At 51.8% G+C, this 25703-nt stretch overlaps 1 protein-coding gene across 4 annotated transcripts in view; it reads left to right on the forward strand.

Annotated features, from left to right (window-relative positions):
• ZDHHC9 (zinc finger DHHC-type containing 9) overlaps positions 1-16661 on the forward strand; it is a 54663-nt gene extending 38002 nt beyond the window's left edge. For all 4 annotated transcript variants that reach the window (XM_029607415.1, XM_029607413.1, XM_029607414.1 and 1 more), the window contains exons 8-10: positions 6601-6704; positions 12871-12961; positions 14319-16661. In XM_029607415.1, coding sequence (XP_029463275.1) covers positions 6601-6704; positions 12871-12961; positions 14319-14453 — 330 coding nt within the window. In that variant the 3' untranslated portion in view covers positions 14454-16661. The remainder of the gene's footprint in view (positions 1-6600; positions 6705-12870; positions 12962-14318) is intronic.
• Positions 16662-25703: the final 9042 nt, after the last annotated feature.

Below are 25703 nucleotides of genomic sequence, written 5' to 3' on the forward strand. Positions count from 1 at the left end.
AAGGAGGTCTCCTCTAGAGGCCTTGACCTTTGCAGGCTTTGTATGGGTGATGGCGGAGGCCATCTCATTTCAGTTAATGACTGAGGAGGATGCCAGGCACAAGATGCTGGAAATCCTCCAGTTATGGAAGCTCCTAAAGAGATCATGGTGGTCCTGGTGCACAAGATCTTTAAGGAGTTGCTGCTGTGGGAGCACCCCCTCATAGTACCACCCATCAGTAGGAACTTGGATGGGATTTACTTCAGCAAGCTACCAAATTCGAGAAGCATCAGCTGTGACACTAATCGGTAATGGTCGAATCTGCTCTCAAGAAGGCCAAGCGCTCTCGGACCCATGCTTTGGTGCCCCCCGGGCAAGGATCATAGAGCTATGGATGCTCTTGGGAGGAAAGTGTTCCAAGGGTTCATTCTCATTGCCTCTTACCAGCTCTAGATGAGCCAATACTCGCGCAACCTCTGAAAGCAGGTGTAGGAGGGGGCCAAGCAGCTGCCTCAGCAGCAAGAGACCCATTCTTATCGCTGGTGCGTCAGGCCTGGAATGGGGAAAACACGAGATTCGTTCAACCTACAGTGTTTTTGAGACGGCAGCGAGAGTCCCTGCAGTGGGAATCAACGCCCTCAGAATGGCATGGCTGTGGGCCTCTGATCTCCGACCGGAGGCACAGGAAAGACCTCCCGTGCACAGGAGAGAATCTCTTCAGAGACAAGGTGAGGGACACAGTGGCCCAAGTGTGGGATTACCTCGAGACCCTCTAGCAGCTCTCTGCCAGCAGTTCAGGCCCACCCACCTCAGCCAGGAGGTCTGCAAGTACTATCCTCCGGCCCCTCACCCCCATTCACAGAGCTCATGACCGTCCCAGGTAACAGATAGCTCCCAAGGCCCAGGCAGCTCCCTAGCCAAATCCTGGGACAGGGTTTTGATCATAGGGAGCATAAGCCAGCCCCCTGTATCCAAGACACTGGGGCTACAGCTCTTTGCGGATCGGTGGCCAAATATAACTTCAGACCAATGGGTTCTGTCTATCATCCGTCAAGGGTACCAATCAAACCTATTGGGTGTCCCACCAAATTGCCCCCCTTGCCTGTTTTGGGGGCTAATAGCCTATCAGGAAGTACTGTTTTGGGAGCTCTTCACCCTCTCAATGGCCAGAGTGGTCGAGCCTGTCCCACCAAGGCAAAGAGGGCAGGGATTCTATTCCTGGTACTTCCTGATTACAAAGAGAACAGGAAGACTCCATCCCATCCTAGACCTAAGGGCCTTGAACAGGTTTCTCAAAAAAGAAAAGTTCAAGATGGCTTCCCTGGGCACCCTGATTCCCCTCCTGCAAAAAGAGGACTGGCTATGCTCCCTCGATTCTTAAAGGATGCATATACGCACATCGATATCTTCCCAGGTCACCGGAAGTATCTCAGATTTGTGATGGGAAAACAGCACTTCCAGTACAGTGTTGCTGTTTGGGTTAGCTGCAGCTCCACATGTCTTCCCAAAATGTCTGGCTGTGGTGGGGGCGCACCTCCACAGACTGGGAGTGCATATTTTCCCATACTTGGATGATTGGCTGGTCAAAACATTTCTCAGGGAACGATCAGTTTTTGGGCTTGATCATTCGGGTGTTGGAGTCACTAGGGTTCATCATCAACTACCCAAAGTCCCATCTTGGCCCATCACCTCGATTTGGACTTCATATTAGCCCTGTTAGACATGGCTCAGGCAAGAGCCTTCCTGCCACCCTCCAGGGTGGTCACTTTGGCGTCCATAGCATTGGTGATTCAACACAGCCAACAGGTTTCATTTCGGCACATGTTGAGGCTGTTGAGCCACATAGCCACAACTGTCCATGTTATTCCCTTGGCACGTTTACACATGTGCAGAGCCAAATGGAACCTGAGGTTGCAGTGGCACCAGGCCAAGCAGTCTCTAGGCTCGCATCAGTCACTCCGGGTCTCTTTGTCCTGGTGGCAGGCTCTCTCGAATATGGAATGGGGAATATCTCTTTTCAAAATCCCCCTACCCAAATTGGCCTTACCATGGATGTGTCCACCCTGGGGTGGGTAGCTCCACATCCAGGGCTTATGGTCTGCCCAGGAAGCACGGTGTCAGATCAACTTCCTGGAGCTCTGGGCAATCAGGTACGCGCTATGGACTTTCAGAGAGAGGCTGCCAGCAAAATTGTCCTGATACAAACAGATAGCCAAGCTGTGATATGGTATGTCGTCAAGCAGGGAGGCACAGGGTCGTACCTCCTGTGCCAGGAAGCGGTCCAGATCTGGTCCTGGGCCCTGTCCCAGGGGATGGTATTCGGGGCAATGTAACTGGCTGGAACAGAGAATGTGATAGCAGACAGACTGAGTCATGCCTTCAGACTTCACGAGTGGTCTCTGGACCAGGGGATAGCGAATCAGATCTTCTGTTTCTGGGGAAGCCTGAATGTGGACTTGTTCGTGTCCCCCTGCAACAGGAAGGTGACTAAGTTCTGTTCCCTGTACAGGTCAGATGGCAAACCAGCCTCAGATGCCTTTGCCCGACATTGGGGAAGGGGTCCTCTGTACACGTATCCTCTAATTCCTCTAATCACAAAGACTCTTGAAGCTTTGTGAGGACCGAGGGACTATGATCCTCCATAGCTCCTCATTGGCAGAGACAGATTTGGTTTCCACTCCTTCAGGTATTGTCCATCCGGAGACCAATCAGTCTGGGGACTTCCCCAGATCTCATCACGCAGGATCAGGATAGGCTGTGGTATCCTAACCTCCAAGCTCTGGCGCTTACAGCCTGGATGTTGAGAGGTTAATTCTGCAGCTGCTTGATCTTTCTGAGGATGTGTGTCTGGTTCTGGTGGCTTCCAGAAAGCCTTTCACATAAAAGTCTACGGACTTGAAGTGGAGGAGGTTTTCTGTGTGGTGTGAGCAGAAGGCGCTAGATTCGTTCTCGTACCCTACGCAAAAACTGCTTGACTACCTTCTACTCCAATTGGAGGCTGGTTTGAAGACCAACTCCATTAGAGTTCATCTCTGTGCAATTAGCGTATGCCACCAAAGGTATAGATGGTACACCCATCTCTATACAGCCTATAGTTTGTATGCGTTTATGCGGAGCCTGCTTCAATTGAAGCCTCCCACTGTATCTTGGGACCTCGACATGGTGCTAGCTCTGCTGATGAAAGCTCCTTTTGAGCCGCTGTGCGCCTGTGACCTGAAGTACCTGACCTGGAAGGTCATTTTTTTTTTTTTTTTCAGCACACAGGCTCAGCAAGCTCCAGGCCTTACTGACGTATCCACCTTATACCAAGTTTTATTATGATAGGGTGGTCTTGAGTACACATGCTGCTACATTCCTGCCTAAGGTGGCGATGGATTTCTATCTTAACCAGTCAATCGTCCTGCCAACATTCTTTCCCAGGCCACATTCGCACCAAGGCGAACAAACACAGTTTGGCTGCAAGCGAGCCTTAGCCTTCTATCTGGAGCAGACAGAAGCCCATAGACAGTCCACCCAACTTTTTTTCTTTTGACAAGAATAGGTTGGGAGTTGCCATTGCCAAACAGACACTATTCAATTGGCTAGCAGATTGCATCTCCTTCTGTTATGCCCAGGCGGGACTGCATCTTGGGGGTCCTGTCAGGGATCATGTCGAGGCTCATTCTGTTGGGCCATCGATGTTGCCATGGCTCTACTTGCAAGCAGTTCTCATGGAGATCTGCAGGGCTGTAAAGTGGCGTTCTCTCCACACATTCACATCTCACTACTGTTTGGCTAGGGATGGCTGACGTGATGATAGGTTCGGCCAGTCTTCTTTCAGAATCTCTTTGAGATGTAGAACCCAACTCTCGCTGCTTTGGGTTCAGGCTGTCTCCCCCTCTGTTACCAACAGCACAGTGAGATGTGGTTGTTGTGCATGTTGGTCTCCTTTTGGTTTGGGGAGCAGCCTGTAGCTAGGGATTCACCCATGGGTGAGGACTACCATCCTGCTAGTCCTAGGAGAAAGCAGAATTGCTTTCCTGTAACCAGTGTTCTCCTAGGACAGCAGGATGTTGGTCCTCACGAAACCCAACCGCCACCCCACAGAGTTGGGTTTCTCCTTTTTTTGTTTTAATTTTTATTGTAATTCTATGTTACGAGACTGAAGAGGGATCCCGCGTGGACGCATGGAATAGGGCATGCTGGGCATGCTCAAAGTTCCAGAAACTTTGACATGTTTTCCATGCTGTCAATGTCACCCATGTGTGAGGACTAACATCTTGCTGTAGTAGGAGAATACCTGCTACAGGTAAGGAACTCTGCTAACTCCAATACTCAAGAGTTAGCCAGATGACTTAGCTTCCTGAGTCTGAGTCAAAGAGCTGTCCTAAAGTTAGCTGCTAACTACTTAAGAGAGCCGGCTATGTTCAGTAGTCTGGCTGCACTGTTGAATATGCCTCCAAAGTAGATGGATAAGTTTATTTGGCTAACTTTGCTATCCAGGTTGAGTCTGAATAGAGGCCTCCTGATTTCTTGCAGTTTTACCCAGTTAAAGATCCATTGCCTTGTTAAACTCCACCTATTCACCCCCCGTTTCCTCCTGCTTCAATCTGAACCAAGGCTGGGATCTGGCACCACGAGCCTTCATTGACAACTACCCAGGGATCTTCCCCACCCCACCCCTTCCAAATTACTTGGTCTGGTCATTGCAGCAATGGTCCTGGGCCAGAGGTCAGAGGCCATGCCGCAGGGCTCCTTCCGGAACCCTGCAGTTACAGACCCTGAGCCCGTCCACTAGGTGTCACCCTTGAGCAAGGAATATGACAGCTGTCCGCAGCCTCCCCATCCGATTTTTGGGAAGCAGATGATCAGATTCTGGGATTGGACTGGGGCCCTGCATGGCAGTGCACAGTGCTGTCTCTGAACCGTCAGGAGGCTTTAAATTGTTTCTGCGTTTCTTCCCACTTACTTGGCTTGTCTGCTTTAACTAGATTTTAAGATGTAGGGGGGAAGGGACTATCTCTTATGCGTATCTGTACAGCACTGCATATGTCTTGGAGCACTACACACACAATCAGCATTGGTAGTGTGGCCTAAGTATGTAATTTAAGTGTGCACAGAGCAGTATCTTGCATCGTAGTGTGTATTTCAGGTCGCTTTGAGGTGCTTCTCTTCTTCCTTCAACCGCACTCACCCACCCCCTACACTTTTGCCGAGCTCTGCACTGTCTCTGTTGCTGCTGGACCTCTCTTCCTCTGGTATGGAAGGATTGCTTGCTGCTCCTTGTCTTAGCAATGTTTCCTCCTCTGCCCAGGAGCCCGGAGCTGGGTTTGACTTGCTTTGGCTGTGAATAGTTATTGATTCTTCAGAGCGCAGTGTATAGTGGGTTGCTAATAGACACCATTTTCCTGCAGGATGTTTTTGCAGAGGTGGGCAGTAGCAACAGAGGACAAGACTCGGAAGCTCCGGGAAGCACATCTTGCTTTCTTTCTCTCAAGCTTGCTCTCCCTCTGAGTGCAGCCCTCACAGAATACAGGCAGTTTCTTGTCTAGGCGGCTGCTGTTGCCGCCCCTTTCCTAGCATTAAATTATTATTATTATTATTTTATTTTATTATTTTTTTTAAGCCTTGGAACAAATTGTGAGCTATATCCACTGTCTAAAGCATCTGTGTCCTTTTGCTTACAGCACGAATCACACTTATTTATTTATTTTTAAAGAGAGTAGGACAGCCCTGAAAATGGTGAGGGTGAACAGTCGCCAGGGTGGTGGATTCTAAAGCCGTTTTAGGAAAAGTCATGGCTGCTGTTAATTTAACGAGAAGGACCCCCATGGTGGTACTATCCCTCCCTCTATCTGGGCTAAAGCTTCTTACCCATACTACAGGCAACCTGCGCTTGGCAGATTTGCAGTTTTGACCTGAATGCTTTGGAAACCTCGTTTTTGTCAGGTCTTCTTTAAAAGGAAAAATGCCTCTTTATTTCCGTTCCATCTCCCTTCCTGAGCTACTACAGGGTGAGGCCTTCTAAACATAGTGGGCCAGATTTTAGTACCTATGTGCAGGTGTAGATTTGTGCGCGCAACCCGGTGCGCACAAATCTACAGCCGCGCACATTTTATAAAATCCCGGGTCGGTGCGTGCAAGGGGGTGCACACTTGTGCACCTTGCGCGAGCCGAGCCCTAGGAGAGCCCCGATGGCTTTCCCTGTTCCCTCTGAGGCCACTCCAAAATCGGAGGGAACTTTTCTTCCATCCCCCCCTTAACCTTTATTTTGGAAGTTGCGCCTGCTTCTGGGCAGGCGTAGGTTGTGCGTGCTGGTGCCCGATCCCCTGGCACGGCCGCTGTGCCGGAGGCCTCTGTCCCGCCCTGGGACACACACTGGTCCCGGGGCTTGCGCGCATCGCCGGACCTATGGCTTGGCGCACGTAGGGCTTTTAAAATCTGCCCCAGTGACTACTCCCCTGAGCTGTAGGGCAGGAAGTGCAGAGTGTGATGACGAACCAGAACTCTGCTCTGAGCTCGGGCAGATGCGGTGTTCTCCCTGTGTGAGGGAGGAACCGGAGGGGAGCAGCTTGAGGCATCGGGTGCATTTTGTGTTTTTTAAATTTGGCGTAACTTTCTTACTCTCCCCTTCCTTCTCAGATTAAGGGCTCCTGGACGGGTAAGAACCGGGTGCAGAATCCCTACAGCCATGGGAACTTTATGAAGAATTGCTGTGAAGTACTTTGTGGACCTGTGCAGCCCAGGTAATCGCCAGGGACGGGGAGGGACACGGGGCCGGGGCAGGATGGGATGTGAGAGGGAGGGACACGGGGCCTGAGCAGTCCGGGTGAGAACCGAGAGGGGCAGGATGGGATGTGAGAGGGAGGGACACGGGGCCTGAGCAGTCTGGATGAGAACCGAGAGGGGCAGGATGGGATGTGAGAGGGAGGGACACGGGGCCTGAGCAGTCCGGGTGAGAACCGAGGGGGGCAGGATGGGATGTGAGAGGGAGGGACACGGGGCCTGAGCAGTCCGGGTGAGAACCGAGAGGGGCAGGATGGGATGTGAGAGGGAGGGACACGGGGCCTGAGCAGTCCGGGTGAGAACCGAGAGGGGCAGGATGGGATGTGAGAGGGAGGGACACGGGGCCTGAGCAGTCCGGGTGAGAACCGAGAGGGGCAGGATGGGATGTGAGAGGGAGGGACACGGGGCCTGAGCAGTCCGGGTGAGAACCGAGAGGGGCAGGATGGGATGTGAGAGGGAGGGACACGGGGCCTGAGCAGTCCGGGTGAGAACCGAGAGGGGCAGGATGGGGATGTGAGAGGGAGGGACACGGGGCCTGAGCAGTCCGGGTGAGAACCGAGAGGGGCAGGATGGGATGTGAGAGGGAGGGACACGGGGCCTGAGCAGTCCGGGTGAGAAACCGAGAGGGGCAGGATGGGATGTGAGAGGGAGGGACAACGGGGCCTGAGCAGTCCGGGTGAGAACCGAGAGGGGCAGGAGGGGATGGGAGAGGGAGGGACAGGGGGCCTGAGCAGTCCGGGTGAGAACCGAGAGGGGCAGGATGGGATGTGAGAGGGAGGGACACGGGGGCCTGAGCAGTCTGGATGAGAACCGAGAGGGGCAGGATGGGATGTGAGAGGGAGGGACACGGGGCCTGAGCAGTCCGGGTGAGAACCGAGAGGGGCAGGATGGGATGTGAGAGGGAGGGACACGGGGCCTGAGCAGTCCGGGTGAGAACCGAGAGGGGCAGGATGGGATGTGAGAGGGAGGGACACGGGGCCTGAGCAGTCCGGGTGAGAACCGAGAGGGGCAGGATGGGATGTGAGAGGGAGGGACACGGGGCCTGAGCAGTCCGGGTGAGAACCGAGAGGGGCAGGATGGGATGTGAGAGGGAGGGACACGGGGCCTGAGCAGTCCGGGTGAGAACCGAGAGGGGCAGGATGGGATGTGAGAGGGAGGGACACGGGGCCTGAGCAGTCCGGGTGAGAACCGAGAGGGGCAGGATGGGATGTGAGAGGGAGGGACACGGGGCCTGAGCAGTCCGGGTGAGAACCGAGAGGGGCAGGATGGGATGTGAGAGGGAGGGACACGGGGCCTGAGCAGTCCGGATGAGAACCGAGGGGCAGGATGGGATGTGAGAGGGAGGGACACGGGGCCTGAGCAGTCCGGGTGAGAACCGAGGGGGGCAGGATGGGATGTGAGAGGGAGGGACACGGGGCCTGAGCAGTCCGGGTGAGAACCGAGAGGGGCAGGATGGGATGTGAGAGGGAGGGACACGGGGCCTGAGCAGTCCGGGTGAGAACCGAGGGGGGCAGGATGGGATGTGAGAGGGAGGGACACGGGGCCTGAGCAGTCCGGGTGAGAACTGAGGGGGGCAGGATGAGATGTGAGAGGGAGGGACACGGGGCCTGAGCAGTCCGGTGAGAACCGAGGGGGGCAGGATGGGATGTGAGAGGGAGGGACACGGGGCCTGAGCAGTCCGGGTGAGAACCGAGAGGGGCAGGATGGGATGTGAGAGGGAGGGACACGGGGCCTGAGCAGTCTGGGTGAGAACCGAGAGGGGCAGGATGGGATGTGAGAGGGAGGGACACGGGGCCTGAGCAGTCCGGGTGAGAACCGAGAGGGGCAGGATGGGATGTGAGAGGGAGGGACACGGGGCCTGAGCAGTCCGGGTGAGAACCGAGGGGGGCAGGATGGGATGTGAGAGGGAGGGACACGGGGCCTGAGCAGTCCGGGTGAGAACCGAGGGGGGCAGGATGGGATGTGAGAGGGAGGGACACGGGGCCTGAGCAGTCCGGGTGAGAACCGAGGGGGGCAGGATGGGATGTGAGAGGGAGGGACACGGGGCCTGAGCAGTCCGGGTGAGAACCGAGGGGGGCAGGATGGGATGTGAGAGGGAGGGACACGGGGCCTGAGCAGTCCGGGTGAGAACCGAGGGGGGCAGGATGGGATGTGAGAGGGAGGGACACGGGGCCTGAGCAGTCCGGGTGAGAACCGAGAGGGGCAGGATGGGATGTGAGAGGGAGGGACACGGGGCCTGAGCAGTCCGGGTGAGAACCGAGGGGGGCAGGATGGGATGTGAGAGGGAGGGACACGGGGCCTGAGCAGTCCGGGTGAGAACCGAGAGGGGCAGGATGAGATGTGAGAGGGAGGGACACGGGGCCTGAGCAGTCCGGGTGAGAACCGAGGGGGGCAGGATGGGATGTGAGAGGGAGGGACACGGGGCCTGAGCAGTCCGGATGAGAACCGAGAGGGGCAGGATGGGATGTGAGAGGGAGGGACACGGGGCCTGAGCAGTCCGGGTGAGAACCGAGAGGGGCAGGATGAGATGTGAGAGGGAGGGACACGGGGCCTGAGCAGTCCGGGTGAGAACCGAGAGGGGCAGGATGAGATGTGAGAGGGAGGGACACGGGGCCTGAGCAGTCCGGATGAGAACCGAGAGGGGCAGGATGGGATGTGAGAGGGAGGGACACGGGGCCTGAGCAGTCCGGATGAGAACCGAGAGGGGCATGATGGGATGTGAGAGGGAGGGACACGGGGCCTGAGCAGTCCGGATGAGAACCGAGAGGGGCATGATGGGATGTGAGAGGGAGGAACACGGGGCCTGAGCAGTCCGGGTGAGAACCGAGAGGGGCAGGATGAGATGTGAGAGGGAGGGACACGGGGCCTGAGCAGTCCGGGTGAGAACCGAGAGGGGCAGGATGGGATGTGAGAGGGAGGGACACGGGGCCTGAGCAGTCTGGATGAGAACCGAGAGGGGCAGGATGGGATGTGAGAGGGAGGGACACGGGGCCTGAGCAGTCTGGATGAGAACCGAGAGGGGCATGATGGGATGTGAGAGGGAGGGACACGGGGCCTGAGCAGTCCGGGTGAGAACCGAGAGGGGCAGGATGGGATGTGAGAGGGAGGAACACGGGGCCTGAGCAGTCCGGATGAGAACCGAGAGGGGCAGGATGGGATGTGAGAGGGAGGGACACGGGGCCTGAGCAGTCCGGGTGAGAACCGAGAGGGGCAGGATGGGATGTGAGAGGGAGGGACACGGGGCCTGAGCAGTCTGGGTGAGAACCGAGAGGGGCAGGATGGGATGTGAGAGGGAGGGACACGGGGCCTGAGCAGTCCGGGTGAGAACCGAGGGGGGCAGGATGGGATGTGAGAGGGAGGGACACGGGGCCTGAGCAGTCTGGGTGAGAACCGAGGGGGGGCAGGATGGGATGTGAGAGGGAGGGACACGGGGCCTGAGCAGTCTGGGTGAGAACCGAGGGGGGCAGGATGGGATGTGAGAGGGAGGGACACGGGGCCTGAGCAGTCCGGGTGAGAACCGAGGGGGGCATGATGAGATGTGAGAGGGAGGGACACGGGGCCTGAGCAGTCTGGATGAGAACCGAGGGGGGCAGGATGGGATGTGAGAGGGAGGGACACGGGGCCTGAGCAGTCCGGATGAGAACCGAGAGGGGCAGGATGGGATGTGAGAGGGAGGAACATGGGGCCTGAGCAGTCCGGGTGAGAACCGAGAGGGGCAGGATGGGATGTGAGAGGGAGGAACATGGGGCCTGAGCAGTCTGGATGAGAACCGAGAGGGGCAGGATGGGATGTGAGAGGGAGGAACATGGGGCCTGAGCAGTTCGGGTGAGAACCGAGAGGGGCAGGATGGGATGTGAGAGGGAGGAACATGGGGCCTGAGCAGTCTGGATGAGAACCGAGAGGGGCAGGATGGGATGTGAGAGGGAGGAACATGGGGCCTGAGCAGTCCGGGTGAGAACTGAGAGGCGCATGATGAGATGTGAGAGGGAGGAACATGGGGCCTGAGCAGTCTGGATGAGAACCGAGAGGGGCAGGATGGGATGTGAGAGGGAGGAACATGGGGCCTGAGCAGTCCGGGTGAGAACCGAGAGGGGCAGGATAGGATGTGAGAGGGAGGGACACAGGGCCTGAGCAGTCTGGATGAGAACCGAGAGGGGCAGGATGGGATGTGAGAGGGAGGAACATGGGGCCTGAGCAGTTCGGGTGAGAACCGAGGGGGGCAGGATGGGATGTGAGAGGGAGGGACACGGGGCCTGAGCAGTTCGGGTGAGAACCGAGGGGGGCATGATGGGATGTGAGAGGGAGGGACACGGGGCCTGAGCAGTCTGGATGAGAACCGAGAGGGGCATGATCGGATGTGAGAGGGAGGAACATGGGGCCTGAGCAGTTCGGGTGAGAACCGAGGGGGGCAGGATGGGATGTGAGAGGGAGGAACATGGGGCCTGAGCAGTTCGGGTGAGAACCGAGGGGGGCAGGATGGGATGTGAGAGGGAGGAACATGGGGCCTGAGCAGTTCGGGTGAGAACCGAGGGGGGCAGGATGGGATGTGAGAGGGAGGGATATGGGGCCTGAGCAGTCCGGATGAGAACTATGAGAGGAGTGATGGGACTCTGAATCTGTGCAATGGTGGGAGGTGTGACAGGACAGGAGGGGGTGGGGGAAATGGAGACCTGACTTCGGAATGGGCAGACAACGGGTGCCCCGTGATGTGGTACTGTTGTGCCAGTGAAAAGGAAATAAATTTGCGTTTTCCATGATCCCAGTATTGTGGACAGGCACTCTTACACTGGTCCATTCTCTCAAAACTGAATTGTCTACAGCCTCAGTCACCGTAGTTGTGTTTTTTTATGGACTTATGACTTACCCATGCTGGCATGTGCAGGATACTGTCACTCGTATTCACAGTCAGTCTGAAATAGATTTCAAGCATGTTTTAACTTTACTTGCGCTGAGGTGTAAGGCATTGTTCTAGGAAAGACGTGGCAGACTAGATGCACCCTACAGTCCTGCTCTGCCATCCAGTTCTGGATGCCGGGTCATCCTGCTACACCAGTCCAGTCCCAGCCTCTGCCAGCAGATGGAGGCAGAGCACACCGATTTGTCCATGATATCATCGCCACTATGAATAGGCGGTGCAGCATAGAGAGATCCCAGTACACTCTGCCTCCAGCAGGCGGGAGGACTCGCTGGTGGTGCAGCAGGAGTTTGGGCCAGGCTCCTGGTATGCCCAGGAGAGCGCTTCTGTCAAAGAGGGGGTTCCCAGTCCCAAGGGGGCTTGGTAGAGCCTGTGGTGGTGGTGGTGGAGGGGATTATTTCCTTCATTACATTTGTTGAAACGGCTCTTTCCTTTCCTTTTTATTGGCGAGGATGCTTGCTGGTCCAGGATGAGTTCTCTGAATGCTCTGTGCCCGAAGGTATTGTTGGAAAGAATAACTGGGCACAGAGAGGCCTTGGCCAGTAGAATGCAGAGAAGAAAACAGCAACTCAGAGTGCTCAGGAGTGTGCTCCGCTTCAGGGTTTCAAATAACACAGATTAGAAAAATGAAGGCCTTAATAATTGAAAAGTGCTTTTTCAGCTAGGATAGAATAAAATGTAGTCTCCTTTTAAAGAGTGCCTTGTGATATGTGACGTTTTGTGTCAATAAGAGGCCTGGTTGTCTGCCTGTAGCCACTTTATGTCGTCACTGACTAAAAATTGCCTCAGCAAGTGCAGATCAGGGAATTCAGGATGACTTACCTGAAGTGATGTCGGGGTTCTGAAAGAATCCTGAGCTTTGAGTGGGTTGCACTGCTTTTTGTCACCAGTGTCCGTTTCTTCCTTTTCCTCTTTAACCCTTTAAACTACCTCAGGCTGTGCTCAGATGTTTCTCTCTTCTCCAGACAGCATTTGCAGCTCCCCAGTATTGGTTGGAGGCCGTGGCAGTAACGTGGGCCAGTGTAGCCACGATCCGTATCAGCAGGACTAGGACTGAATGAGGAAGGGGGGGGGGTGGGGTGGGGGGAGCATGGTCAAAGGGAAGAACTCACCACAGACCTTTCAGAAAGGAGGAGGTGGTGCAGCTGATGAAGGGTAAAAATAACGGTGGTTGTGTGTATGTAAGCATCCTTTGGTCCTGTTGCCTGCAGTGTGCTGGATAGAAGGGGGATCCTACAGGATCAGAATGGCCTGCCGGGACTGGCCCCCCCGCAGGAGAGCTGCACTCCTCCACCCAGTGCGGTAAGTAAAGCTGCATGCTTGCCTCGGGGGGCCCTTCCATTGACGTGGGCGCGCTGTGCAGGACAGATCTCCTCCTTTTACAGGTGACTGTGCCTTTGTGCTGTAGCAGAGCGACTGACGTCATTGCAGTTGCTAGTTGAGGTCATCATTTATATAGCAGTGATGCTTCATGAATTTTGTACTAATTCAGTATTTGTGTCCTTTTTTTGTGTGGGTGCATTGTCTTTGTCCCCCCAACTCGTGGAATTGGTGGGACAGCATTTCCAGGGGAACTCCCATCTCAGCTGTACGATAATCCTCCTCCCCCCATTTCTCTGGTGTTTATCTTTTAATTGAGGTTTTCACATTCTTACTTGTGATTTTATTTTGTTTATATTTCTTTCCTTGGTTTGTTTGTTTTTTTATTGTTCTGTGTTGCTTGTACATTGATTATTGTGTTATACAGGTTTTTTAAGCTAAATGTGGTTTTATTTAATCTATTGTTCATCTAATTTTGATTGACTGTTTGTATCTATTTATGGTGCTGCATTCAAACCTTTTATCATTTTTTATATAGAAAGGTGTATAAGAAATGTTGAGGTCCACATTCAGTGGCATTTAGCCAGTTAACTCAGCCAGCTAAATGAATATTTAGGGAGTTATCCAGCTAAATTCAATCCAGCTAATAAGTTTAAACAGCTAGAATTTAGCTGAATAAGTTAGGGATGCTCCAGGATTATAACTGGTAGGAACTGAGTTAACCGGCTCACTCTGATATTCAAAGTTAGCTGGATGACTTAGCCGGCTAAGGGCCTGATTCACTAAAGCATTTCTCCCAGTCTGTGTCTATGGGAAAATGCCTTGAAGAATCAGGCCCTAAGTCTGGTTGGTCCAAAGAGCTGTCCTAAAGTTAGCGGCTAGCTTTAATACAGCCGGCTGAGGTCAATAGTGAGGCTGCACTACTACTGAATATACCTCCAAAGTTAGCCCGATAGAAAGTTAGCCCCATAAACTTTGCTATCCAGACTGTGTCTTTTAATATGGATCTCAAAGTTGAGTTGATGCTTACGGGGGAAGCAGAGGTCTGCAGATTGCTCCTCCTTTGTGCATAGCAAGCAGTGCTGCCTCTCTTTGGAACATGGCCAGAGACCTCCCCGCTATCTTCGTGTCTCATACACTTGTGAACCTTTTTTGGAGGTGGATGAGCAGGCAGTGCCCAGGGTGCTGTACTGATCAGTTACCTCTCTTGCTGTGGTGGTTTTTTTTTTTTGGTTTTTTTTTCTCCTTCACCTTTTCTGTGTGACCTGAGTATTTTGGTTCTGAGCGCTAACTAACACGAACAGCCATCTTGCTTATTCTACCGGTTTCTTTTCTCCAGGTCACCATGGCCCCGCTGATCTCCAGTGGATCACCCAAGGAGCCTGTTAGACCCCAGGAAGTCCATCCAGAGGCCCTGGAGCTGTCCATACCACTGCCAAAAATCTCGGAGAGCGCCGGAAGAACGGAAAAGTAGCGCGCGCGCGTGTGTGTGTGTGTGTGTGTGAAGCGCTGGAGGATTTATCATTTTTGTTCAATGAAAACCGAACCTGGTTGGCTGGGGGAGGGAAGGAAGAAGACGGCGATGGGGGAAAGCGAAGAAGGATCCATTTGCCATTTTATTTTTTGCTTTCGGATTTACACACGTTCATTGTGACTCGTGAGGAAATGCACTCGTTGGAGCTGGGAGACGGGCGCAGGCGGGATGCACGCCCTGGATGTCCCTTGGCGTGTGGTAGCCTCTTGTAGGGCAGAAGGTGGCTCCATGCACAGCTCTCTCACATTCCTTTCAGATGTGGTTCTCCACCTCGGTGGCCTGTCTCCCTCCCTCTCCCTCCGAAGTTTCCCCCCCCCCCTTTTTTTTTTTTGTATTTTGGAGAAGGGCAGTTGGGGAGATACTGAAGGAGGACTTGGCAGGAGAGGGGGAAAGCTCCTGCTGGTTTCCCAGCTGATTTAAATGTACTGTAGCCTCTCTCCTCCGCCACTGTGGAAATGGACAGCTCTGACTGACTGACAAACTTCTTCCTGGGATGGGGAAGCCTTTTATTGCATTGTGAAATCTGGACAGTAATCTCAATTTGTGGTGTTTGTTTCTCTTGCTCTGTGTGTCTCGAGAGAAGGGTCTGTGTGTGTGTGTTGATGGCAGTAATTGAACGGGGATTAATTCTGAATGACTTTATATTCCCCTGTCCTCTTCTCTGGGAAATGTCTTGCTCCGGATGGGCAGTTGTGATGACTTTTTTTTTTTTTCCTTTCTCTCCAGACTGCACGCCCAATGTCCATAAACCGTACCCCCCTTCTTTCCAGCTTCTTGCTGGCATCGACTTCCCAAACTTGCTTGGAGTCCCTGTATGCGTCTTGGGTGTCCATCCCCTCTCCTAGTGGCAGTGCTGAGCGCAGAATGGGGACCATGTTCCTTCTCCCTTGCAGGATGGCAGCGCCTGCGAGGCTGACACGGGAGGGGCGCTGCTGCTTGCTTTGCATGTTGGGAGCCTTGGTAAGAGGAGATGGGGGGGGGGGCTGGAGGCTGACAGCTTGAAGCCCCGTTGTTTTTTGTTTTTCTGGGGGCAAGGTTCAGGAGGAGATCAGTACTGGTGCTACTGCTGCAGGAGACCCCCCTCAGTACCTCCTTGTGGGCTCCTCGTCTGCCTCCATCCTGTCGTCCGTAAAGCTGGAGCAGTCTGAGAGAATCTCGAGTCTTTCTTTGGCAGTATTTTATGCTTTTGATAAAAGAAGTATTCTGTTTTGTCAGTGCATAGGAAGGCATGAAAGGGAGGGGAGTGCCGGCTGTTTGGAAGGTTGTAAACCTATTTTGGACCTTTTTTTTTTTTTTTTTTCTCTGAGGTGGAGTGGGGGAGGGGAGCCTAGTGTGGTCCTTCTCATTTCCAATCTACAGATCCTGTCCTGGGGGGGGGCCACGGGCTTCCGCTGCGGGGCTTGGTTTGCACTTATTGTTCCAAAAGGGGCTGGTTTGGGGATGAATAGGAGTTGCTGACGTTGACTGAGAGAGGAGTACCCGGGCTGTGCCCTTCCATGTCTTACCGTCTTCCTTTTCAGCAGCGTGGAAACCGGTCAACCCAGGGCAAATCCGTCCAGTTCTTCCTCTGTCACGCCCATCGCGTCATGCCATGCCCTTGAAATGCCAGGTCGGGGGGACAGGATAACCTTAGGTCCCGTGCTCCCCCCCCCCCCCCCCCCCCCGCGTTCTCCTGTCCCACAGGCTCAGATTCCCCCTCCTGACGGCTCTGTCCTAGTTACAGAGTTCCAGTCGCGGTCCTTTGAATGTCTGGAGATCTGACAGTTCCTGGTTTCCATTGCTGGGTATTCTGCCTAATTTTTTTTTTCTCGCCCCTCCCCTTCCTAATGATGTATCCTGTCTTCCTTTGTCTATGGGCTCTGCCATTGCTTTCTCCCTGCTTGAGACATGGGTGCTGATTTTTTTTATTTTTTATTTTTTTTTGTTCCCCTGACTTTCGCCCTCCCCGGCTTTGCCTCAAACCTTCCCAACATGCTACTGACCAAATCTCTGTAACCTGGAAAAAAAAAAAAAGATATTTTTTATTTAACAGAATTGTGTGTAAAATCTGCACTTTTAGGTGTGAAAGCACTGATTTACTTTGATGTTTATTTTGTATTATTTACCTGCCATTTTTAATTTCATAATGAAGAAATCTTAATCTGTTTAAGAAATTAATTAATGTGTTGGTTCATTTCTGTTCTGTGGGTGCGTATTTTAGGTGCTGGGGAAGGTGACTGTTTTATAAACCATTTCTAGATTGCTTTCCCCATTCATAACCCTCCCAAAATAATTTACAATCTAACATACATATTAATCATCATGAACGTCAAAGCACACAACACAAGAGCCACCGAAAGCACCACTTACATCCAATAATCTCCTACAGCCACTTAACTGTCTTGCAGTCACAATTACCCACGTTCCATATCAGTCACCAGAATTAGAAATCAAACCAGAAATGTCCAGGTTTTTACCTTTTTTTCCTGAATATTAATATGGTCATCTCACGCGTCCTCTCGATTGGAAGACTGGGAATGGGAAAACTTCCCTAGCTCTCTCAACTCGACGCCCTGCCGGGATACAAAGCAAAGCCTCCCTGGCTGGATCTTAAGTTTCCTTCCACACTGATACCATCGGAGTCTGCCCTTGAGAGATGCAGGGCCTTTCCCCCTGCGGGTTTGAAACGTCAGGGTGAGGATTTTTAAACCCGATCTGCGCTTCCATTGGGAGCCGATGTAACTTGCAGAGTGCAGCAGAAGAGCATTTGCTTTCCTGGGGCACCCAAAAACTATTCATGCCGTGGTATTTTTTTAATTTTCTGGACCTTGGGCCCTCTCCATCCTAGCATAGCTGTGTTTGGCCATGCTCTCTAGTGACAGTGCCTTTATCCCCTGGTGGGGGAAGCAGGGATACAAGATTTATTGGGAGCCTGGGCAAAAGGGGGTTCCTAGACTTTTCCATGGATGGATCTTATTTACCGACTCCTTAACCCTGGGGAGCTTTCAGTCCTCTGGTCACATTTGTTCATATTTTGCTAGTCTGGAAAGTTAGATCTTGGGGTGCCAGGCAGCTGAATGACAGATTTTTCTGCTAGAAAAAGGGATTGAGTTAGCACAAGGTTGTTGTTGTTGTTGTTTTGGTTTTGTTTTGTTTTTTTAAAACTGTGAGCAGTAGCGCCAATCTCGAAACTTTATCCCTGGCTGCTGTCCATTTGCACATCTCTAATATGCATTCATTATTCAAACACCTTAACAATATCTATCTAAAGTGGCGAGCATATCTCACATTTATTTATCTCCTGCTTGGGTCCGAAATACTGAGCAACAACATTCAGGCTGCAGCTCTTTTAAGGTTTTTCCTTGTGAAATTATTAGTAGATGAACAAATTTGTGTGGTGTGATTTTTCTGCAGAGCAAAAGTTTCTGTTGCCATAGTGACCTCGATTGGCTACCCTAAAAATTACAGGTGAATATTTTCCTCTGAGGTTTCTTTTTTGTTTAGAATTTAGCCCATTTAAAAAAAAACCAAACCAAAAAAAAACCAAAACAAAAATCTTCCGTTGCTACAGGAAAAGTTCTGCTACTTAAGATTTTGCATTCGATGTGCTGATCATTTGGTTTTTAATTCCCTCGTGTTTTAGCTGCTGGCTTATTTCACCCCAGCAATGCCTGCAAGAATAATTTTGGTTTCAGGGAACTCATTTAGTAGATTATGATTTTACCTTTTTGTTCCCAAGAGGAGATCAGTTTTCAGGGATGGGGAAGGGGGTTGGGTAGGGTAGTGTGATTGCGGGTGTTAGTCCTCTTGAATGCATGGAAAATAAAGGTCAATAAACAAACAAAACATATTTAAGGTGATACCTTTTTATTGGGCTAACTTAAAGCTCATCAAGAAATGTATTATGTTAGTCCAATAAAAAAAAATATATATATATTTTTATTGATCTTAATTTCTAGGTTTTTTTGAAAACTTAACCACTCTTACTATAATGACCTGGGTGCTGCTGTGCTGATCGTCATCAGAATCCTTCGTAGAGCTCAAACTGATACAGGGGAAGGAGAGTTTTTTATGAAAGCGGGTCAAGGCCATTAACAGATTATGCAATGATCAGAATTGAAAAGGCCTGCTCATGGCTACAAGAACCCAAGGCCCATCCGTGTATAGAGCCAGCCCATTTTATCAGACTCTGCTACTTCCAGTACATATGGGGAACCAGGCATGCGAGCTGTAAGATTAAGTGCGTGCCCTCAGTACAGCCAAATATGCCACTGACTGCATTTATCAACACACTGGGCATTCAAAAATTACAGTGTGAAAGGTTGTGGGGTTTTATTTATTTATTTGATTCTGATTAATAGAATTAAAACAATCTTTTGTTTTGAAACAAAATCTTTGTGGACCCTAAAGGTTGTGCTATGAAAGCGGAGTGGTAAGAAATACCAATTTTATTTGATCTCTCTTGCTTTAAAATGTTGGTTTCCCCAATGTTTTGACAAACGAGAATTGGACTGGTCCAAATAGCTTTGATGATGTTGTATGGAAATCATTAATGCACGTAAGCCTCGTACACCTGTGAGGAACAAAGCTAATGTGTAGAGCAAGTTTTAGGGACAGACACTGGCTGCATCACCAGGGACTGTCGCTTCGTTAGGAAGTCCCAATGTGGGTCTCTTAGTTGAGAGAGAAAAAAAAAAAACAACTCCCAGATGAGAGCATTAATTAATGTTAGTCTCACGGCAGCAGCAGAACACATGGCTGCAGCCCGATGCATAGCAGCGATCCCTGCCCCAGTGCAGGGCAGCAGCTGCGGGAACTCCGTATCTCAAAAAAGGATGGAGACCGGATGGAAACAGTTCAGAGAGAGGCAACCAAAAGGGTGAGAGGTCTGCATCAAAAGCCATTTGAGATGAGACTGAAGGACATGAATGTGTATAAAGAGAGAAGAGATGGGGGGGAAAATGCTGCAGATCTTTACGTTCCTGAAAGGTATTAATGATGCACAAGAATCAAACACTTTCTGATGGAAAGAAAGCTTGTCTCTTGGAAAACTTGGTGAAGATGAGAACTGTAATGGAATTCAAAGGGGCATGGGATAAACTCAGGATCCCTAGCAGCTAAATGAAGAAAAAAAGACAACTTGTGTTAATTGGGGTAAACTGCATGCAGCCACAGTTACTACTATAAAAGAATAAAAATAAATAGAAACATTTGCTGGGCAGACTGGATGCAACAGTTGGGTCTTTTTCTGCCATCATTCATTTACTACTGTATATAGTTGGCCATGGATACATTTAGCTGGGCTGCATCCAGCCCAGCCCTGTGGCGTCAGCATTGAAATAGATGGAGCACAGTGGTGATCTTGCCACAAAGTTGTTGATTTCAACCATATAAAAAATAAAAAATATTTATTTAGATCTAAACTTCCTCCTATTATGTTGGGCTTCCAGATTAAGAACAAGCTGATCTAACCTGGACTGGGCTACCAGGAGCTTTCATATGAAGCTAGCCAAGGGTTTTCTCCATTTTATTTCCTCTCTTTGTCACCCAAGTACTGCAATTATCGTCCCCCCCTGAGTGAAAGGCAGACTACAGCGCCCTTCAGAAGCTGGTTGGGTGTGCTCTCGCGTCAGCTGGGACCTGTTGCCTTTGAGCTGGGGCTTGGATGTCCTTCTTCCCAGGGGCTATTCAGACAGCTGTGCAGTAGCCTCAAACCTAGCTGGTCCGAGGCACAAAAACCAGGCTTGGGAAACGAACCCTGTTCTGCACACTGTTGCTGCTGGGCCAGCATGATTGCTTAATTTCACTGGAAAAGTCATTTTAACATGGAAAAGGCCGGCAGATGACACATTCCCAGTGGCAATGTATTTACAAAGCAGGGCTTAATTAAAGTTAAGAAGTCAAGAGGGCACAAAGTAAAATTACTGGTCCATCTGCTTCAGCAAAATGTTCTTGCTTTCCCAGTCAGGGGGAATAAAGAATAGAGGGCAGCTTGCCATTCGACTCCAGGTTCTCTTTATTTCAAAACAGAAACCAACATCGAGCCCAGTGGACACAGAGTGGAAGGAGAGCATCAGCTTGATGAGGCAGGAAGCAATCCTGTAGCTAGGACCTGCCCTCAAGGTGATGTAGTATCCTCTCGTACCATGGCTAGGGCACCAGGGACACGTGCCCAGGAGGGGAAGGGTTAGGACAGCCATTATAGTTGGTGATTTATTATTAGGAAGGTTGGTAGATGGGTGGTGGATGTGAGGATCGCCTGGTAACTTGCCTGCCTGGTGCGAAGGTGGCGGACCTCCTGCATCACATAGGATGTTAGATAGTGCTGGGGAGGAGCCGGCTGCCTCCGTACATGACATGTGAGTACCAATGACATAGAAAAGTGCAGGAGGGAGGTTCTGGAAGCCAAATGTTAGGCTCTTAGGTAGAAAGCTGAAATGCAGAACGCCCAGGGTAGCATTCTCTGAAACGCTAGAGGCAGACAGAGCTCCAAAGTTTCAATGTGCAGCCGAGATAATGGTGCAAAGAAGAGGGTTTTAGCTTTGTTAGGAACCAAGCTTCATTTTTGGGGGGTGCTTTTTCCTAAAGGATGGATCCAGGCTGCTGGCACTAACCTTTTAAAAAGGAGCTAGCATAGCTTTTAAACTAGTTGATGGGAGAGAGCAGATAGTTGCTCAGAAGCATATGGGGCAGAATGATTTATCTTTGAAGGATACTAAAAGAACAGGGACAGTAGGGCATCCTAGTAGAGAGGTTGCAATAAATACTTAAAGGCGCTTGATCCCCTTTGGCAAAGTGCAGAAAGATTCCAAATTAGCCCTGTCAGCTGCTGAGCAGATTGTTAATACAAACAGAAAGCATACTTTGAAATGTCCATATACAAATGCTAGAAGTCTTAAAAAATAAGATGGGAGAGTTTGAGGGTATAGCACTGGATGAAGAAGTAGATAAGATTGGTGTCTTAGAGACTTGGTGGAAGGAGGATAACCAATAGGACACTGTGATACCAGGGTACAAATTATATGGAAATGATAGGATGGATCAAATTGGTGGAGGGCTGGCACAACATGAGAAAGAGGGCATTGAGTCAAACAGGATAAAAGTTCTGCAGGAAACAAAATGCAATGCTGATTCCCTGTGCGTACCCGGATCGGTCCAGACTGTGGGTTGAGCTTCCTTTCCAGCAGGTGGAGACAGACCAAAACTGAAAGGGTGTCCTACATGAGGACAGAGCCTATCCTGTAACCCTTCGGTATTTGTCTGTCTCCAGCAGGTGCATCAGCTCACCCTTCGGTCTCCTGATTTCGGCTAGTTAGCCGACTATCCTTCTTTCTTTGGCTCAAGCAAGTACTTCTTTTTAGTGTTGGATTGGTTCTTCTTTCTTTTAAAAAAAAAAAAAGTTTACTTAGTCTTTTTTCTTGTGCAGGAGACGGTACCGTCTCCTGGCACTTGCCGGACTCGGGGGGGGGGGGGGGTGGTTCGCCCCTTGTGCAGAGCATAGCCTGAGTCTGTCAGTGCTTCCAGGTGTGGGGACCGAGTCTGGTGGTCCAGTTCTAGTCTCTCCCTCCTCTGGCTGCTGTGGGGCCTAGCACCCCGGTGCTGTGCTCAGTTTAAAAAAAAAAGGATATAAAGGTTTAAAAGTTTAAAATTTTATTCTTTTAACTTTTTTTTACAGCACTTTGAAATATTTTTTTGCTTTTGGTTCGGACAGGACCGCAAGCTCGAGGCGCATATGAAATGCATTTTTGAAGTCCTGGCTCTGGGGGTCCGCGCAACTGCCTGCAGCAGTCTCATGCTGCCCGCAGGTCTTAGGTGGACTCAGCAGTTACTCGGCGCCCAGGACCTCCCGTCGGCAGAGGCGGAGCAGGCCGAACGTCTGGAAGCCGTCATCGTCTATGGAGCTGATGCGCTCTATGACCTCCTCCGCGTTCAGGCGAAGGCAATGGCCTCGGCGGTGTCTGCTAGGAAACTCCTCTGGCTGCGCAATTGGTCAGCTGACCCATCCTCCAAAGCACGGCTGGGCTCGCTGCCCTTCAAAGGTAAGTGCTGTTTGGAGAGGACCTTGAGAAACTTATGGATTCCTTGGGAGAAACCTAAGGTCCATAAGCTCCCGGAGGATCGTCCGAAGCAGTCGCGCTCCTTTACACCCTCCTGTCCTCGTTTTCGAGGACAGAGACTGTATAACTCATGTGGACGGGGGTGGCTCCTCGAGGGGTTATTCTTCCCGGTCTGTCTTGGTTGCAGCCCTTTCGTGGGCGTCGGCCCTTTCGCGAGGGCCAGCCTGCGCGCTCCACCCCTAAGCCTGCCACTCAATGAAGGTCAGTCTGCCCATTCCTCTGTCCCGTTTCCGGATGACCACTTCTTTTTTTTTTTTTTTTTTTTCGAGGAATGGGTCAAAATCACGACGGACTAGTGGGTTCTTGACATTGTACGAGACGGGTACACCTTCGAACTCGTTCGCGACCTACCGGATCTCTTTCTGTTCTCTCCTTGCGGGTGTTCCAAATGGGAAGCGGTGGAGCAAACCCTCGCCAGACTCCTGAGTCTGGGCACAGTTGTCCCGGTCCCGGAAAGGGAGCTCGCCGCAGACCAGTATTCCATTTACTTCATGGTGCCCAAGAAGGACGGGGCTTTTCGACTGATCCTAGACCTCAAACTTGTCAACCGAGCTCTCAAGATCCCACATTTTCGCATGGAAACCTTGCAAGCGGTCATTGCGGCCATTTGCCCCGGAGAGTTCCTCGCCTCGCTCGATTTAACAGAGGCATACTTCCATATCCCGATTCACTGCGATTACGAGAACTATCTTTGTTTCCACATCCTCAACCGGGATTTCCAGTTTCGGGCCCTTCCTTTCGGCCTTGCGACCGCACCTCGCACCTTCACCAAGATCATGGTGGTGGTGACGGCAGCCCTTTGTCGGGAAGGCATTCTAGTTCACCCCTGTCTGGATGACTGGCTTGTGCGGGCCAAGTCGGAGTCTCTCTGCAAACAGGCAGTGAATCGGGTATTAGCCCTCCTCGCGTCTCTCGGGTGGCTAGTGAATTTTTCCAAGAGCAACCTTCAGCCCTCCCAGGAGTTAGAGTTCTTGGGAGCCTGCTTCGACACTCGGGTGGGCAAGGTCTTCTTGCTTCGTGCACGGGCCCTCAAGTTGATCGGCCAGATTCGGAATCTGCTCTCGTTGCCGTTGCCAACGGCCTAGGACTACTTGCAGGTCCTCGGGTCTATGGCTTCCACCATTGATCTAGTTCCCTGGGCCTTTGCTCATATGCGACCGTTACAGAAAGCTTTGCTATCCCGTTGGCAGCCGGAGTCAGAACAGTTCCACATAGTCCTCCCCCTCTCAGCCTCTATCGTCGCCGACTTGCAATGGTGGCTTTCGCTCCCTCCTCTTCTCCGGGGCATGCCCCTTCAGTCTCCACAGTGGACGATAGTAACCACGGACGCCAGTCTCTCAGGCTGGGGTGCGGTCTGCCTGTCCCGGTCCGCTCACGGTGTCTGGTCGCCCATTCAGACTTGCTGGCACATCAATCGGTTGGAGGCCCGGGGTGCGTCTGGCTCTGCAGGAGTACCTGCCCCTCATACACGGCAAAGCGGTGCTGTCCGACAACTCCACCACAGTGTCTTACATCAATCGTCAGGGGGCACCCACAGTCGCCTGGTGGCCCTGGAAGCCAGCAGTCTCTTCGCCTGGGCAGAACGACACCTGGATTGCCTGGCGGCCTCCCACATTGCAGGCAAGGAGAATGTTCAAGCCGATTTTCTCAGTTGCCAATCGCTCGATCCAGGAGAGTGGGAACTCTCGGACGCAGCCATGGATCTAATCGGCAGGTGGGGCCCCCCACCACCTGGACCTAATGGCAACCGTGCGCAATGCCAAGGCCAATCAGTTCTTCAGCCGCTGGAGGGAGCATGGCTCAGAGAGAGTGGATGCTCTGGCTCTTCCCTGGCCCACAGACGTCCTTCTGTACGTGTTTCTTCCGTGGCCCCTAGAGGGAAAGATTCTCAGGAGAAGAGAACTCCACAGGGGGCCAGTGGTCCTGGTAGCACCCGAATGGCCTCACAGGTCATGGATCGCAGATCTTGTCAACCTGGCGATGGACAGACCTCTGCGGCTGTGCCATCTTCCTAGTCTACTGCGGCAGGGGCCCGTATTTTTCGACCAGGCCAATCGCTTTTGTCTAGCGGCCTGGCTTTTGAACGGCAGTGTCTGAGATGTAAGGGCTATAAGGAAGAGGTCATCTCCACCTTCGAGCCCAAAAGCAGTTGACTTCTCTAGCATACATGTGCATTTGGAAAGTCTTTGAGACTGTGTGTGAGGAGTCAGGTGTCTCAGCTTGCTCCGCCCCGGTCTCATTAGTTCTTTCCTTTCTACAGAAGGGTCTCTCCAAGGGCCTCTCCTTCAGTTCTCTCTGCATGCAAGTTTCCACTCTTGGCTCTCTTCTCGGACGGGTCGAGGGTCATCCTTTAGCGGCTCACCCGGACGTTGTTCGGTTCTTGAGGGGAGTCAAACACCTGTGTCCGCCTGCTCGCAATACTTGTCCTTCATGGAGTCTCAATCTGGTCCTCCGGGCTCTCTGTTCTGCTCCATTCGAACCTCTCTGTCAGGCTACGGTAAAGGATCTTACGCTCAAGACAACTTTTCTTGTTTCGATTGCCTCCATTCAGTGGGTCTCAGATTCAAGCGTTGTCCTGTCGGGAACCCTTTTTGCGATTCTCCGACTCCGGTGTCTCTCTCAAAACGGTGCCCTCTTTTTTTTTTTTTTTTTTCTTCCGAAGGTGGTGTCCGCCTTCCATGTCAACCAGTCGGTAGAGCTTCCAGCGTTTTCTCCAGACGAGATTGCGGGTACCGCTGGAGGTGACCTTCGTAGACTGGATGTTAAACGCGTTCTACTCTGGTATCTTCAGGTTACCAATGACTTTCAGGTCTTGGACCATCTTTTTGTCCTCTGGAGTGGTCCCAATCGGGGCAAGCCGACTTCTAAGACCACTATTGCTCGATGGTTGAAGAAAGCCATTTCCTCGGCTTATCTCTGTCAAGGACGGACAATTCCAGAGGGCTTAAAGGCTCACTCGCTACGTTCTCAGGCTACTTCCTGGGCGGAGAGCCAATCAGTCTCTCCGCAAGAGATTTGCAGGGCCGCCACCTGGACGTGCTTCCATACTTTTGCTCGACACTACCGTCTGGATGTGCAAGCACCGATTTCTGGT

The sequence above is a fragment of the Rhinatrema bivittatum genome, chromosome 6 (genome assembly GCF_901001135.1).
Source record: "Rhinatrema bivittatum chromosome 6, aRhiBiv1.1, whole genome shotgun sequence".
Lineage (NCBI taxonomy): Eukaryota > Metazoa > Chordata > Amphibia > Gymnophiona > Rhinatrematidae > Rhinatrema > Rhinatrema bivittatum.